Genomic DNA, 17,030 nt, shown 5'->3' with positions numbered 1-17,030 from the left:
GTAATTTTCCCACCTCTTTCTCTCAAGTTGCTGGGACTATAGACATACACCACCCTGTCCAGCTTGCTTTTGAGCTAGGATCTTGATCATTTTTTTGTGCTTTGAAATATGGCCCTTCTATGTGTCTCCTGAGTCATTGTTCATCTGCGGAAGTACTCACACAAAGCAGAATAGTTTCAAGAACTACAATGTGTAGTGTTCAGTGAAAGCATGAGAGGGCAAAGAAGAGAAAATTTCTTTTGTGGGCTTCTTGGAGGAGGTGTGCTTTTGGATGGGTTCTAGAGGGTGAATAGGACCCAGTGGGTGGGAATATATTGAACCAGTACAAATCAGAAGCTAAAGGTGGAGTTCCAGGGGAAAGGGCCCAGGAAGGGGATTACAGAGGGTAAAGCAGGGTATGGTGTGGTTCATCAATATAGAGGACTCTGGTTATTATGGGGGATGGAGGGAAATAATGAGGATGTAGGGATGATGGTGGCTGAAAACTTGGAGTGTGATTTGGAGGTGGAGTCACTAAGAGTTGCGAGAGGTATGAGGTAGAAGAGTTGAGAAAAATGAGAACCTTGGGGAGACCTTGGGGTTTGTGTGTGTGTGTGTGTGTGTGTGTGTTTTGTCAGTCATGAGGCTTGAATTCAGGGCCTGGGCACTGTCCCTGGGCTCTTTTGCTCAAGGCTAGCACTCTACCACTTTGGGCCAAAGTGCTACTTCCGGTTTTTGAGTGGTTAATTGGACATAAAAGTCTCGGGGGGACTTTTCTGTCTGGGAAGGCTTTGAACTGTGACCCTCAGGTCTCAGTCTCCTGAGTAGCTAGGAATATAGGTGTGAGCCACCAGTGCCCCATGGACCCCAAGGTTTTAATGAAAATATTATTGATTAACCACATGTGGTGGAAAGTACCTGTAATCCCAGCTCCTTAAGAGGTGGAGTTCTGGGAGGCTCACAGCCAGCCTGGGAAACTTCATCTCGACCAATATGCCAAATGTGGTGGTGCATGTGTGTGGTCCCGGCAGGAGGCCTAGGTAGTAAGATCTTGGTTTGAACTGTCTTCCTCACCTCCATTAGGAAACTAACTAAAGCAAAACAGGGTTGGGGCAGTAGAAGCCCTGCCTCATAAACTGAAGGCTTTGAATTCGAAACTAGATTCTCCCACCCCTTCCAAAAAAAAAAAATGTTATTGATGAAGGGCTTTGGAGGGAAAATTAGAGATGCTTTGAAGTCCATATTGCAGGTACCTGACTTGGGATGGGGTCCCCTAATCATGTGTGAAGGGTGAGCTGTGCCCTTGAGGGAGATTTCTCTCCTGCAGGAAGCTGAGAAAGAGGCGAGGTGTTCGTGCTCAGAATGGACTGGAGATGGCTAAAAATATTGCTTTGAGCTGGAAGTCCACGGCAAAGTGCAAGTGTCATTATGATCCCAGGTGTTTGAGGTTTCCTTCAGCCTTGGTGGTGGCCACTCTAAGCTGGTGCCCTTGAGTGGTGGTCCCTGCTGCCCCTGCCCATTTCCGTGCAGGAGGCTCACCAGGGATCAGATTAACCTTCCTCATGGAAGTGGGGATGGATGGGTAATGGTAGCTTAGCACCTGTGCTCTGAGCTTCTCCTTCCTCTGTCTCCCTTTAAGCTTTGCCCCAACTCCCCTGGGTGTTGAGGACTAAGCCCAGGGCCTCTCCATGTCAGAGATTTACGCAAAAGCAAAGTTGCCTCTCTACCCTCTTTTGGATCTGTTGGTCACACTCATCTTCATTTTTCAATCTTTGAGAAACAGAAGTTGTTTTGATATTTATTTGGAGAAAAACTAGGTTTTCTTTTTCTTTTTTTCCCCCCCTTATTTCTGGGATTTGAACTCAGGGCTGCATGTTTGCTAAGCAGGCATTCTGCCATTGAGCTATTCTGTCAGCCACTTTTGTGCTGGTTATTATTATGGGTCTGGGCTCTGTCCCTGAGTTCTTTTGCTCAAGGCTAGTGTTCTACTACTTTGAGCCACAGTACCACTTCCGGTTTTCTGGTAGTTAAGTGGAGATAAAAGTCTCAGGGACTTTCCTTCCTGGGCTGGCTTTGAACCATGATCCTCATATCTCAGCCTCCTGAGTAGCTAGGATTACAGGTGTGAGCCACTAGTGCCCAGCATAGCTCATTCTTTATGTTCCCCTACTTCTTCTTTGACCAAACATATTTTGCTACTTGACTCTGGTTAGGGGTTAACTTAAAGGTCATATCCTTGGACTAACTCATGAGAAAAAAAAAAAAGCAATCTGGCTTAGTCTTCATAGGCTAGAAAAAATGAAGAAGTCAACAAAAAAAATTCTCTATCATTTGTCTGCATAAATGTGAAATGGAGATTTGGAAATTTTCCAAAGACAAAAATGTATCTTTAAAGCCATTTTTATGCCTAGGTAGGCAGTGAGGTAGTAGAGGGGAAATATTTGTGGGGGTCTAACACAAATGCTGCATCTTGATATGCTGCTTTTACCAAAGCATCACCGTGATTGTTCCTAGGGTAAGTCTACCAGAGGGCACTTTGAACATAAAGCTCTTGGTGACTGGAGGTAAAACTCAGTGGAGGCTGCTTGCCTAGTGGGCACAAGGCCTAAGCTCACCATTGATTTCTTTTTTTAAAATTTCTGGTCAGTCATGGGGCTTGAACTCAAGGCCTGGATGCTATCCCTAAGTTTTTTTTTTTTTTTGTTTTTTGTTTTTTTTGCCGGTCATGGGGCCTGAACTCTGGGTCTGGGCGCTGTCCCTCAGCTCTCCAGCTCAAGGCTAGCGCTCTACCACTGGAGCCACAGTGCCACTTCCGGCTTTTTCTGTTTATGTAGTGCTGAGGAATCGAACCCAGGGACTCATGCATGCAAGGCATGCACTCTACCGCTGAGCTACCTTCCCAGCCCTATCCCTAAGTTCTTTCGCTCAGGGCTAGTACTTTGAGCCACAGATCCATTTGTGGCTTTCTGGTGGTTAATTGGACTTTCCTCCCTGGGCTGGCTTTGAACCATGATCCTCATATCTCAGCCTCCCAAATAGCTAGCATTACAGGCGCTGATGAACTCTGATGAATTACATTGCTTTGGAGAATTTGTGTCCCAGAGTTTAGTAGCCAGGAGCAGACCATTGGGATTTAGCATCCCTTTCTGGTGTTTCTTGTTTTGTCTGCTCAGTGGAAAGTGGAGAAGCAGCTCAGGTGCGTGAAGATGGGAAGGGATGCTCCAGCGCCTCCACACTCACAGCAGTGTTCTCGCATACCGAAGGCCTGCCGGGCTGTCTTCTCCCCGGTGCAGGGACTCAGCCCTGGTCCTGACGCCTCCTCTTCTTTCCTGCTGCTCAAACCTAGTCAGGCCACCTGGGTTACAGGAAGAGCCTGTTACCAAGCTTGGGCTCTTGTCTTTGAGGAAGTGAATACACATTTTTTGGAACAGTAACATCGTATTCAAAAATCCCTTTTATATTGGATGAATATGTAATTAAGGAAACATAATCAGAGCACTCACGTGGAACGTACAGTCTGCACTTTTAGAGCTCCCAGATAAAGCAAAGGAATGTTCTGTTGGAAAGAAAGACTAAGATAGACAGAACTTACATCTACCCGGGAAAAGGCTGTGCTGCACTTGTACTGAAGGACACAGGAATGGTAACCAGGGACTCGGGAAATACCTCACTCTGTCACTTAAGAGCCCTGGCCACAAGTTACTTCTCTGAGCTTCAGGCCTCTCTTTTATAAAATGGGAACAATACTAGTTGTTGATGGACATTTGAATTTATTCTACCTTTTCAGTCTTGTGAACAGGTTGCTATAAGTATCAGTTGAACACCTGCTTTTTTAAAAAAAAATGTTATTTATTTGGTCCTAGAGCTTGAACTCAGAGCCTGGGCACTCTCCCTGAGCTTTTGTGCTCAAGGTTAGTGCTCTACCACTTGAGTCATAGCTTCACTTTGGCTTTTTGGTGATTAACTGGAGTTTAAAAAAATACATGATCCTTAAGCCAGGCGCTAGTGGCTTACGCCTGTAATCCTAGCTACTCAGGAGGCTGAGATCTAAGGATCATGGTTCAAAGCCAGCTGGGGAAGGAAAGTCCTGGAGACTCTTATCTCCAATAAAACCACTAGAAAAGCAGAAGTGGCGCTGTGGCTCAAGCAGTAGAGGCTTGCTTTGAGCTGACGAGGGCAGGGACAGTGCCCAGGCCCAGAGTTCAAGCCCCATGACGGACAAAAACCAAACAAACAAAAACCAAAACATGATCCTCAGATCTCAGCATCCTTAGAGGCTTGGATTACAGCTGAACACTTGTTTTTAATTCTTACCAGAGTATACCTAAGAGCAGAGTTGTGGGGAAGGGAAACACAAGGGTATTTCTATATTTAGCTTTCACTTTCCAGGGGGCTTTGTGTAATTACATCTTCTCTGCTTTGTCTCCACAGATCTTCCCTGACTTGTCCTCACTGCCTGAAACAGAGCAATACCTTCGATCCCTTCTTGTGTGTTTCTCTTCCCATCCCCTTGCGCCAGACAAGGTACATGAGTGTCACTAGAGAAATGTTCTTTTCCATTGCGAAAGTATGGGAAAATGATTTATTGAAGGAGCAAAGAGATGGAGATATAGGCTCTGTGGAGATCGGTGGTCTGGGTTATATAAGAAGCAGGAGGCTCAGCTTAGTAGTAGCCATCAAGGAATTGCCCAATGTCAGTCAGAAGCTTGGAACATTAATGCATTTGCAATGGGTAGTGTCACTGGATTGACATGGAGGTATTTCTTTATTGTATCCCCACTTCCTTTAGTACCATTTCTCCCACACTCCCCTTTTGACATCCTCTGTGTTTAGGATGTAGTGGAAGCTACAATAGTCTCATAAAGCCTTCTCTGAATTAACCCCACAAACATCCTCTACCCTCTCCCCCTTCCCTTTTTTCTTTTTCAGTACTAGGAGTTTAAACTCAGGCCCTCAAGGTCTACCACTTAAGCCAGTCTTTTAATACACTGGTTATTTCTTTTAGATAGGATATTGCTTTTTGCCTGGACTGACCTGGACCATGATTCCCCTATTTTTACATCTTGCTGTAAATGGGAAATCAGGTGTGTACCACCATTTCCACCTTTTTTTTTTCCCCCCTGTTTGCTTTGGCTGGCCTCAAACCATGATTCTTCTCAACTCTGTCTCCCAAGTAACTGGGGTTACTTGGCCTGATTCTTGAAGCACAGTTGTTAAGATTGCAGACTGTAGGGCAGACTCCGCAATTCACATCTCAGCTGTACAATTATCGTTGTGTACTGTATAACAGAAATAACGGTCCACCCTCCCCAAAGAGAGGGCCTTGGGTTTGGCAAGGATGAGAAGTAGAAACAAGAGTTGCAAAGGAAAGTTTCATTTTAAAAAATGGAGTAAATTGGGATGGGGGCATGGCTCAAATGGTTGAGCTCCTGCCTAGCAGGTGTGTCGCCCTGAGTTCAAACAACAGCATAGCTATATATATATATGCATGCACCAATAGGATGTGTTGTACTGGTGATAAAAGCAGTTTTGCTTTTTCAAACTTAAAAAAAATTGTCAAGCTTTTTTTCTTAATATTATGTATTGAATAATTAGTCTTGGGAGATATGCATCATGATGTGTGTGTGTGTGTGTGTGTGTGAGAGAGAGAGAGAGAGAGAGAGAGAGAGAGAGAGAGAGAGAGAGAGAGAGAGAGAGAGAGAGAGAGAGAGAGAGAGAGAGAGGCAGGTATGTGTGTGTCTGGGAACTGGCCTCTCCAGTCTCAGTCCCCTGGATGCTGAGATTTCACCCTGGGTTCCCAACGTGTGGTGATTCTTAAATACCTTTTCAACTCTGGAAAAGCAGGTTAGGAAATTCTGGCTCTCCCACTGCCACCTAGTGGCAGTTTACCTAAAGTGCAGGGACCAAGCCAACTGACAACTTCATTATCGTGGGGTTCCTGAGCATTAATGCTCAGGGCATCAGTCCTTTAAGGATGTGACTCTTTCCTGTTTTCCAGGTTCTTGAGTGTTACCTTGGTCTTCCCCTCTAAGAGCCAACGTTTCCTGCGGATTGGCTTGGCTGTGCCCATCCTTGGCACAGTGGCCACCCTGAGGAAGATGGTGGCTGAGGAAGGAGGGATCTCTACAGATGAGGTATGATAATGGTGTAGGGGTGACTGGTTGGTTACTGGGTGGCAGAATGCTGACTGGACTGGCTGCTTAAGCTAGTGTGTGCTTCCCAGGTGATTCCAGCCTGATTCTCTGCTTCTGTTTGATTAATAGTCTGGTGTCAGTGGTGACAAGGCCTGGAACTTCTCCCTGCATTACTCAGGGTCACCACAGGACACTTTACCTTCTAAGAAGGCTGTAATGATGATCAGAATAATTCCAACAGTAGCCTGCCTCTGTTGTGCTTCACTTGCATTTAGAGCTGATTTAATGTCGAGGACTCTGTAATGTAGATGGTATAGCGGTTTTCATTTTGCTAGTGATAAGAAAAAAAGTCCTGGAGGAATTAAGTGATTTGCCCAAGGTCACAGCTAGGAAGTGGTAGAGGCAGGGTTTGAACACAGTGGTTTGATTTCAGAGCTGGGGGTGCTGTTCTGTGTGTTTGCTCCTGAGATGATCCATCAGGGAACTTGAAGGAACAGTACAATCAAGTACATGACCAGTGCATGTTGTGGGACAGATGATCTGTGACATGAGGACATTTGACATTTAAGGCTGGGTCCTCCCTCCCTCCCTCCTCTCCTCCTCTCCTCCCCTCCTCCCTCCCTTCCTTCCTTCCTTCCTTCCTTCCTTCCTTCCTTCCTTCCTTCCTTCCTTCCTTCCTTCCTTCCTTCCTTCCTTCCTTCCTTCCTTCCTGTGTCTCTCTTCTCTCTCCTCTCCTCTCCTCTCCTCTCCTCTTCTCGTGTATGTGTGCCAGTACTGGGGCTTGAATTTCAGGCTCTTGTGTTTTTGCTTAGCATTTTTGCTCAAGGCTGGCACTTTACCACTTGAACCACAGCTCCACTTTAAGCTTTTTTCCTGGTTAATGAAAACTAAGAGTCTCACAGACTTTCCTGCCTGGACTGGCTTCATACTGTGATCCTCATCTTCTCCTTGGTAGCTAGGATTACAGGCATGAGCCATGAACACTCAGCTTTGTTATGGTTTTTTTTTAAGGAGTCTTGGTGAAGGATGGAGTCCCTGTGGCTGAGGACATGGTGGGAAAGGTGGTCATGTTGGTGACCAGCAGGATAGACAGGCTCTGAATGTAGTTCTAATTGTGACTTAGTTACTCTCTAGCTCTCTGACATGGGACCATGTGCTACCCTGACCATATGATGGGATCATTGCAAATAAAACATATTTTTAATGTGTTTGTAAAGGTATAATAGACATAGAACAAAGAAAACATGTCTTAAGACTAGTTAGTTGAGGTTTATGTATGTATACATCTGAACAACCATGGTTACCGGCCTTTGCCTTCATGGCAGTGGTTTCCTTTCTACCACCATCCGAGCAACCCCTTGACCTCTCTCATGGTGTTTATGAGGATCTTAAATAGTGGAGGCTTGAACTTAGGGCCTTGTGATCTCACTTGGCTTCACTCCTTCCTCCCACAGCTGGCACTTTACCACTTGAGCAACATATCTAGTCCAGTTTCTTTGCTTTTGCTGGTTATTTTGGAAATGAACCCTGAGAACTTTTCTGACTGAGTCTTCAGACTCCTGAGTAGCTAGAACTATGGGGTGAGCACCAATGCTGATCTCCTATATGCCTTTTTGATTTCAATATTGTGGATAGTAATTATTGTTGTTCTGTACTGTATTTCCTCTCCTCCTACTTGTAGAAATGGTGATAGTATTTTAGTTTTACAGTTAGTGTATACTTATAGTTATCAATGTTTACCATTTCCTTTGATTCATTATTTCTTCTTATAACCTGAATTTTCTTTCTGATCCATTTATTTATGATTCAATTAATTAATTTAATTTAGATAGGGTCTTGCTCTACATAGCCCAGGCTGATCTTGAATCCACAATCTTCTTGCCTGTCTCCTGAATAATATTATAGGCATATGTCATTACACTTGACTTCTTATTGTTAATTTTAGAAATCTTGAACTGTCTTTTATAAGAGAACCTACTAGTTTTTGTACCTTGAATAGGTTATGTGAATTATGTGTACTCAGATATTGAGTTGGGTCTGAGGCAGCCAAGAGCTCCTTTTTCCTGTGCTATAAAAGTATTTGTCTATTTTCCTTTTTTCATCACCATGTTTTTTTTAAATGTATGACATAATATGAAAAAGGTTAGTAACACCATTTAGAGATAGTAACACAATTTTAGAAATTTTCTCAATGAAAAAACATGATAAATATTTTCTGCTTATTGAAGGAGGGCTTTTTCAAATTTCTTCCATGATAGTTTAGCTGGATATAAAGCTTTAGGATTCTCACTTTTTGTTGTTGTTATTGCAGTTGAGATGTCTGTGGACAATCTTATTGTTACAGGTAGTATGTTTTTTTTTAATTTGGTGAACATTTTTATTTATTTATTATTATTTTTTATTGTTTGCAATATCTAGTATATGTCTGAGTCAAGCAGAAAAGGTCAGATAAGGTGATGTTAGGGAAACGAACCCTAAGATATGTATTCAAATGTTTTTTTTCTTTCATGCCATTGTTTCTAACGCATTTATAAGATAATTACTTTGTTGCTTTGTATGTCCCTTCCCCACAGTGTAACCTGTGCTTTCACTGTATTTGATGTCGGTAAAATTTGTGGAGGGGAAGGGGAAAAAGAGGTAGTATGTTTTTGCTTAAAATACATAGCTACTTAGTCCTAAAGAAAGGAAGGGTAAAAAGGAATTTTAAGGCTCCCAGTCACTTTTTGATTTCTTATCTGTTAGGCTTCCTTAGAGAATTCAAGAGGGAAATGATCTTTCTTTCTTTCTTTCTTTCTTTCTTTTTTTTTTTTTTTAAATGATCTTTCTTATTCTAGGTGATTTTGGTTGAACTGTATCCCAGTGGATTCCAGCGGTCTTTCTTTGATGAAGAGGACCTGAATAGCATTGCAGAGGGAGATAATGTGTATGCTTTCCAAGCACCTCCATCTCCTGGCCTTGGGACACTCTCAGGTACTATAGTGATGTGCATAATTTTACTTAGGTATTAGGAGATTTGGGATTGAGGAGGTTCTCTAGGTAAAAAGGTAGAAATCATTTAGTTTTTGTATTCAGAAAAATAAGGCTTCTTTTCCCTGACATTTGGTGTACAGGTAGGTAGGAATTATTCTCAAAACCTTAGTGATTGCTAGAATTACCCAGAAGACTTGTTAAAGCAGATTTCCCAGCTCTGCCCCTAGACGTTTTGTTCAGTAAATAGATGGGGCCTGTGAATTTGTGTAGCCAACAGTTGGTCTAGAGACACTATTTGAGAACTATCCAGTGAAGTTCTGGGGTAATCTTTTCTTCAGGAATTCTGTGGTTCACAATCTATGTTTGTTTGGGTACTGTCCCTTAGCTTTTTCACTCCAGACTAGTGCTGTACCACTTGAGCCACACCTCTACTTCTAGCTTTTTGTTGGTTAATTGGAGATAGGAGTCTCTCAAATTTGTCTGCCCAGCTGGCTTTGAACCTCAAACCTCAGATCTCAGCTTCCTGAGTAGCTAGGGTTACAGGTGTGAGCCACCAGGATCAACCTGACTGGCTAACATGTTCCATTTGTTTTTGTTTTTCTGGTGGCTTGTTGTGATAAAATTGATATGAACTATATAAACTTAAAGAATAAGGTATGTCTTAACATGTATAAACCTATGAAACTACAGTAGTCATGATACTGCATATATACATCACCTACAAAGTTACTGTGTCCCCCTTTGTAATCTCTCCCTGGCCATTTAGCTTTATGAGTTAACTGCCAGTTATTGCCTTTTACTTATCATGTGTTTTTGCCATAAACTTGTTTGCCTTTTGTAGATTTCATATACATGGCATCAGATGATGTATATTTCTTTTTATATTCCTACTCACCCATTGCATCATTATTTGAAGATTCATCCATATTGCTTTTGCATGTATGAAAATTGTATTCTTTTTTAAAAAAATTATATGATGCATCATTTTCTTGTATGTTGTAACTTACCATCATTTTCACCTGTTAATGGACCTCTGGGTCAATTCCAATGTCAGATTACAATAAATAAGGCCATAAGGAACAAATCTGTAAGAGTCTTTCTCTTTGGTGAATATTTTGAAATACAAGTAGTCAAATGTTTATCACTTTGCAAGCTGACCAACTTCCCACATCAGTTTCTAACTATCATTTCACACCATACATTTTGGCTCCTGGGGCTTGAACTCAGAGCCTGGGCACTGTCCCTGAACTTGATTTGCTCAAGGCTAGCACTCTACCACTTGAGCCACAGTGCCACTTCTGGCTCTTTCTGTTTATGTGGTACTGAGGAATCAAACCCAGGGCTTCATGCATGCTAGGCAAGCACACTACCACTACGCCACCTTCCCAACCCTTGGCTCCATTTCTTAAGCCAGCCTAAGTGTCTGGCTGTGGCACTAGATTTTTGATGTTCCTGAGGCTACAGAGAGACTCTGGGTTGGAATCTGGAACAAATTTCCAGTTTGACTGCCTTCACTATATTACAAGCTAGTGAAATGAGTCCTTGTTTCAGACTGATCACCAAGTGACACACTTGAGCTGAAGGGCAGAATTTCAGAGCTGATTGGAAATGGGAAAAAAAAACCTCTCTTCTCTGTATTGTTTCTTGTGTTGGCTTTGTGAGACATTAGGTACTCAGAAGGCTCTTGAATCAAGTCATAAAAGCACCCACAATCATTTTGGAATCTTTTTCAGGTTGATTTGGAAACTGCTAATTCACGTCAGTTCCTTCTTTTAAAATGGCTGAAATAATAGCAGATTCAATCCCAAGTATGCAATCATTGAGTGTCAGGTGGCACAAGTGCCAGAAACCCTTATCATTTCCTAGGTGTCCTCTTCTCCTGGGGGTGAAAGATGCTCAGAGAGAAAGGGGGCAGGCACAGCCAAGGCTCTGACCCAGCACAGGAACTCCTTTAAGAATACAAATGTCGGGCTGGGAAGGTGGCTCAGTGGTAGAGCGCTTGCCTTGCATGCCTGAGGCCCTGGGTTCGATTCCTCAGCACCACATAAGCAAAAAGAAAAAAAAGCCGGAAGTGGCGCTGTGACTCAAGTGGTAGAGCGCTAGCCTTGAGCTGAAGAGCTGAGGGACAGCGCCCAGGCCCAGAGTTCAGGCCCCACGACTGGACCCAAAAAAAAAAAAAAAAAAAAAAGAATACAAATGTCATTCTCTCTCCTCTAGCTCATCCATCTGGTCTCTCAGTGTCCCCCCGCTTGGTGGCCCGTGAGGGTCAGCGATTATCTCTGTCTCATCACAGTGAGAACAAAGTGCTCATCCTCTTCTGTAACCTGGTAGGGTCAGGGCAGCAGGCCAGCAGGTATGTTTACCTTCATCTTGTTTCCATGGGATGTCTGGGATGTGTAGAAATTGTACTTGATATTCTGACTAGAATAGTTCTAACTTGGTACGTGTACATATCTATTCCCAAGGCTAATAAACTAGGAGAGGAGAGTAAAGGTACTTTTTGATCAAGAGGCTCAGAACTAATTGCCTTCAGCAGATGGCTCCCATCATCTTTAATTAAACATCAGAGCTTTCCCATTAATTGTAGGAACAATGATTATTGTCTTCACAATTATTATTTTATGTAATAAAGAAAGGCTAGCAGTGCAGTCAGCTCAGGGCAAAGAAAACTGGCTGTAGAAAGAAAGAGAAGCAGGGAATGGTGACACATGCCTATAATTCAGGCTACTCAGGAAGCAGAGGCAGAAGGATCAGGAAGGTAAGACCAGCCAGGGCTATAGAGTGATATTTGTTTAGGAGAAAAGGAAAGGAAAAAGAAGAGGAAGAGGGGAAAAAAAAAAACAAATCCATTTAATTTTTTTTAGATGAAATAGATTATTTTAGATAAAACAGTTTTACTATTTGTAGTGCAACATTATGCCCCCAAAACTCTGATAAACTATGGGTTGGAGGCATGGCTCTGTGATAGATTACTTACAGCATGAAGCTGAACTCCAGTACCGACAACAAGCAAACCAACAAATAGACCCTATAATCTAGAAAATGATAAGCATTAATGAAAAGTGCAGAAAAGTGACAGTACAACTTTGCAAAAGACAGCTTTCTGGGGTTGGGAAGGTGGCTCAGTGGTAGAGCGCTAGCCTTGCATGCCTGAGGCCCTAGGTTCGATTCCTCAGCACCACATAAACAAAAAAAGAAAAAAAAGCCGGAAGTGGCGCTGTGGCTCAAGTGGTAGAGCGCTAGCCTTGAGCTGAAGAACTGAGGGACAGTGCCCAGGCCCAGAGTTCAGGCCCCACGACCGGACCCCCCAAAACAAACAAACTAACAAAAAGACAGCTTTCTTATATAGTCCAGTTTTTACTGGCAAAATCTCTTCCCCACCCCCAGTCGCAAGGCAGGCCCTTGAATTTGAAAGACAAGCTTGAGTAAGGTGTTTACCAAGAAATGATAAAAGTGTTGGAAGTGATAGATAGATATGCTAATTAACCTGATTTGATAATTCCACAATATATTAAACCATTACATCTCACAAGTAACATATAATTATTATTAGTCAGCTGAAAATAACATAACACTTAAGAATGAAGTATTAAAAAGATAGAATTCTGCCAGGTGCTGATGACTCATGCCTATAATCGTAGTTACTCAGGAGACTGACATCTGAGGAGTGTGGTTTGTCAGCCCAGGAGGACAAATGGGAGAGACTGTTATTTCTAATTAACTAGCAACAAGCTAGAAGTGGAAGCATGGCTCAGAGTGCCAGACATGAGCAAAAACAGAAACAAAAACTGAATGAGAGCTTGAGGCCCCGAACACTCCTTCTGACCTCCACACACGCAGACACACACAGAAGGATAGAATTCTGGGCTGGAGGTATAGTCCGCTGGTTCAGTGTATGCTCAGCAAATGCAAGGGCCAAGGGTCCATCCCTAGCACCATCAAGATGCAGAATTCAATAAAGTGAGCTTAGATTGATAAGGGATTTCTAAAATAAAATCTGGAATAATAAACTGCAAAGAACAGCCAGTAACTCCTGGGGTGAGGGAAAAGGAGAAAGAGGGATTATTCTAGTAAAACAGAATGAAGTTTTATTTGTGAAATACTGTGGGTTTTTACATTTCTTTTTAATCTTCAGGTTTGGCCCACCATTCTTGATAAGGGAGGACAGAACCATTTCCTGGGCTCAGCTCCAACAGTGTATCCTCAGTAAAGTCTGCTGTCTCATGAGGACTGAGGGTTCTGCACAGGTATGCGTGTGTGTGCATGTGTGTGCGCATGACTGAGTGCATGCGGGTGTTGGGAAGATGAATCTAGGGAGAGAGAACAATTTGCCCTTCATGAGGGTAATGGTCATGTTATTTTGCCATGTTGATATATGTGCACAGAGGTAGCTATTTTGTGGCCAGTGACCTTTTAATCTTTTTTTGTTGTTGTTGTTTTGGTCCATTTTGGGGCTTGAACTCAGGGCATGGGCGGTCCCTGAGCTCTGTGCTCAAGGCTAGTGTTGTACCACTTGAGCCACATGCCACTTCCGGTTTTTGAGTGGTTAATTGAAGATAACAGTCTCATATGGACTTTTCTGCCGGGGTTGGCTTTGAACTGCAGTCCTCAGCTCTCAACCTCCTGAGTAGCTAGGATTACAGCTGTGACTTACTGGTGCCTGGCTCCTTTTTAATCTTTGTGGTTTTACCAAATACCTAGAAGGATGAAGCCTTTATTTTTTGTTGAATCATTCCAAATATCGTTGGAATAGCAGTGTGTATAGTATTCTCAACTCTTTCCTATGTGTGTGTGTGTGTGTGTGTGTGTGTGTGTGTGTGTGTGTGTGTGTATACATGCCAGTCTTAGGGCTTGAACTCAGGGTCTGGGCACCACCCCTGAGCTTTTGGGTTCAAGGCTAATGCTTTACCACTTGAGCCACAGCTCTACTTTCAGTTTTTTGATGGTTAATTGGAGATAAGAGTCTCAAGGACTTTCCTGCCCAGGCTGGTTTTGAAGGGGATCCTCAGATCTTAGCCTCCTGAGTAGCTAAGATTACAGGTATGAGCCACTGGTGCCCCGCTCCTTTTATTTTAATGGCTTTCCATGGTTCCCCCAGAGTAGCCTATTGTAATTAATTGTAACTTACACATTTGGGCAGAAAATTTAAAAGGACTTGACTTACAATTTGTGTAGAAAATTTAGGTGGATGTTTGTGTCTGTATGTAAAAATCTAAATATTAAAAAAACTATTTTTTTAGAACTAGAGAATAAAAATTCAAGGAAAACATTTTTTTGTCTTGTTTATTTACTTACTCTCTTATGGTTCATCTCCAAATTAATATATATGTGTGTGTGTGTGTATATATGTATACACACACACACACACACACACACACATATATTTAGCAGAGCACTTGTGGATCAAAGCTGTCATACTTGTTCAAGAAGCTGAGATTTGAGGATTTCAGTTAAAAGTCAGGTTGGATGGGAAAATCCATGAGACTCATCTCCAATTAATCATCAAAAAGCTGAATCTCAAGTGGTTGAGTTCAGCTTTGAGTGAAAAAGCTAAGGGACAGCACCTCGGTCCTGAGTTCAAGCCCCAACACACACACATACACACACACATGCCCCAACACACACACACACACACACACACACACACACACACCCCTCTTATAACACCTTTCAAGTTATTGTTTTTGAGCTTCTACAGTATCAGAAACAATTCTTATGGCTGCCTAGCAAAGAATGTGTTGAATTTTTTAGGGATAGGTTAGTAGCACCAGAATCTTGTTTCTCTCTCACTATCCTCTTCATGAGAACCTTTTCTTTGGGAGATATTCCAGGGTTTCTTCAGTGCTACTTTCTCATAACTGACATTTCTTTCCTGCTCAGAAAAATCCATATTGATTTAAGATGGACACCAAAATACCACTCTGTTAAAGATCTTTGCTTGCATTTGTACCAACTTTATCTCTAAAGGATTTTGTTCATTGGAATATAGAACAGATCTGACCCAGGCCCCAAATTAGAAACCAACTTGTCTACAAGTAGGTCAGGATCTGTGGGCTACTGATGGTTGAAAGAGGATGAAGTGACTTTTGTGTGAGCATTCATCTGGACTATCCTTGTCCTTTGCCTGTCACATACATGCACTTTTGCTTCTATAGAGTTTCTCATTTCAATTTTAGAAACTAGTCAAGCATTTGGTAGGACCAGCAGGATTCAACTACAGAAAATCTTGAGCTTGGTCGTGATGCTTTTTCTTTCTTTTTTTGGGGGGGTGGTCAGGTCGTGGGGCATGAACTCTGGGCCTGGACACTGTCCCTCAGCTCTTCAGCTCAAGGCGCTCTACAACTTGAGCCACAGCGCCACTTCCAGCTTTTTTCTTTTTGCTTATGTGGTGCTGAGGAATTGAACCCAGGGCCTCAGGCATACAAGGCAAGCGCTCTACCACTGAGCCACCTTCCCAGCCCCTCGTGATGCTTTTTCAATAGATCTGTTGGTCAACCCTGTGTTCTGTGTGGTTGGTTAGGAGGCTCTCTGGCTAGCTCACCTAGTTAACACAGGGTTCTTTTTATTTTATTTTATTTATTTATTTTTTTGGGTCCAGTCGTGGGGCCTGAACTCTGGGCCTGAGCGCTATCCCTCAGCTCTTCAGCTCAAAGCTAGCGCTCTACCACTTGAGCCACAGCGCCACTTCCGGCATTTTTTCTTTTTGCTTATGTGGTGCTGAGGAATCAAACCCAGGGCCTCAGGCATGCAAGGCAAGCGCTCTACCACTGAGCCCCCTTCCCAGCCCGACAGGGTTCTTTTTAATACTGTATTAAATATTGGCTCAATCTGCTAATCATTTAGAAAGAATATATTCAAATTTTTCAACATGGAGCCGAAGAAATTAAGGATCATGAGTGTATATTGAAAGTACTTAAAATGAATTTGCTTAGCCAGAATAAGGGAGAGAAAAATGTTTCTTAACAAAAAACTTGATTAGCTAGAGGGGATTAATTTGCATGAACAATGAAGAAATATCATTTCAGAGATGTTTTTTGTGGTCTCAGGGTAAATGTGTTTGTGTGTATGTGTATGCGTGTGTGCAAGTGCATGCACTACTCGTGTGTGTGTGTGTGTGTGTGTGTGTGTGTGTGTGTGTGTGTGTATGTGTGTGGCCAATGCTGGCAGGATCAGCTGCCTTCAAGAAGATGTTAACTTTGTTGATAGATGGTCGTGCAATGTAAACAGCATGGGTCAAATAGAGGGGACAGGAGAAAGTGTTCTCCTCTGAGGGTGTTCTTCTTAAGAAGTACATGCTCCTGTGGTCAGCCTTGAGTCAAAGCCAATACTTTGTTCTTTGTTGAAAACATAGGCCACTGTGTGATTATAGTCCTGGTAGATGCACCAGCTCCTTTTACTTCACATTACTACAGGAAAGTCCTAAGGCACCTGACTGATGAATCCGCTTATTCTGCCCAAAGAATTTGGCAGGATTTCTTTCTTTGTGGTGTTGGGGATCAAATCGGGACCTTTCATTAGACAAGTACTCTACCCCTGAGCTATATCCTCAGCCCTAAAAGTTCAGGCTGAAGATACTAATTAATTAGTGAATTACTAACACATAAGTAGTCGTTGTTTATTAGTTGTTTGTCTATTATTATTATTATTATTATTATTATTATTATTATTATTATTATTTCATGGTACTATGGAAATCCAGGACTAGGTTGTTTTATTTTTATTTTTGTTTTTATTTTCCTTATGGTTGGTGCTCTAAAACTTAAGTCACACCTCCAGTTCTAGATTTTTTTTGGTAGTTAATTGGAGATAAGAGTCTCACAGACTTTTCTGTCTAGTCTGGCTTTGAACCTCGAATCTCAGATCTCAGCTTCCTGAGTAGTTAGACACATATGTGCACATATGTACGTGCACGCATGCGCACACATACACACAATAGTATAAATCTCA

The 17,030-nt window shown here is 42.5% G+C and overlaps 1 protein-coding gene across 3 annotated transcripts in view; it reads left to right on the top strand.

Moving 5' to 3' along the window:
• Window positions 1–17,030, top strand: part of Usp43 (ubiquitin specific peptidase 43) — a 48,905-nt gene that overhangs the window by 13,939 nt on the left and 17,936 nt on the right. For all 3 annotated transcript variants that reach the window (XM_070026971.1, XM_070026970.1, XM_070026973.1), the window contains exons 4-8: window positions 4,411–4,503; window positions 5,978–6,113; window positions 8,948–9,083; window positions 11,301–11,436; window positions 13,219–13,330. In XM_070026971.1, the coding sequence (XP_069883072.1) occupies window positions 4,411–4,503; window positions 5,978–6,113; window positions 8,948–9,083; window positions 11,301–11,436; window positions 13,219–13,330 (613 nt within the window). The remainder of the gene's footprint in view (window positions 1–4,410; window positions 4,504–5,977; window positions 6,114–8,947; window positions 9,084–11,300; window positions 11,437–13,218; window positions 13,331–17,030) is intronic.

The sequence above is a fragment of the Dipodomys merriami genome, unplaced genomic scaffold (assembly GCF_024711535.1).
Source record: "Dipodomys merriami isolate MVZ:Mamm:240054 unplaced genomic scaffold, mDipMer1.0.p SCAF_19, whole genome shotgun sequence".
NCBI lineage: Eukaryota > Metazoa > Chordata > Mammalia > Rodentia > Heteromyidae > Dipodomys > Dipodomys merriami.
Note: the sequence above shows the minus strand (reverse complement) of the source record. Positions and strands in the feature narration are given on the sequence as shown.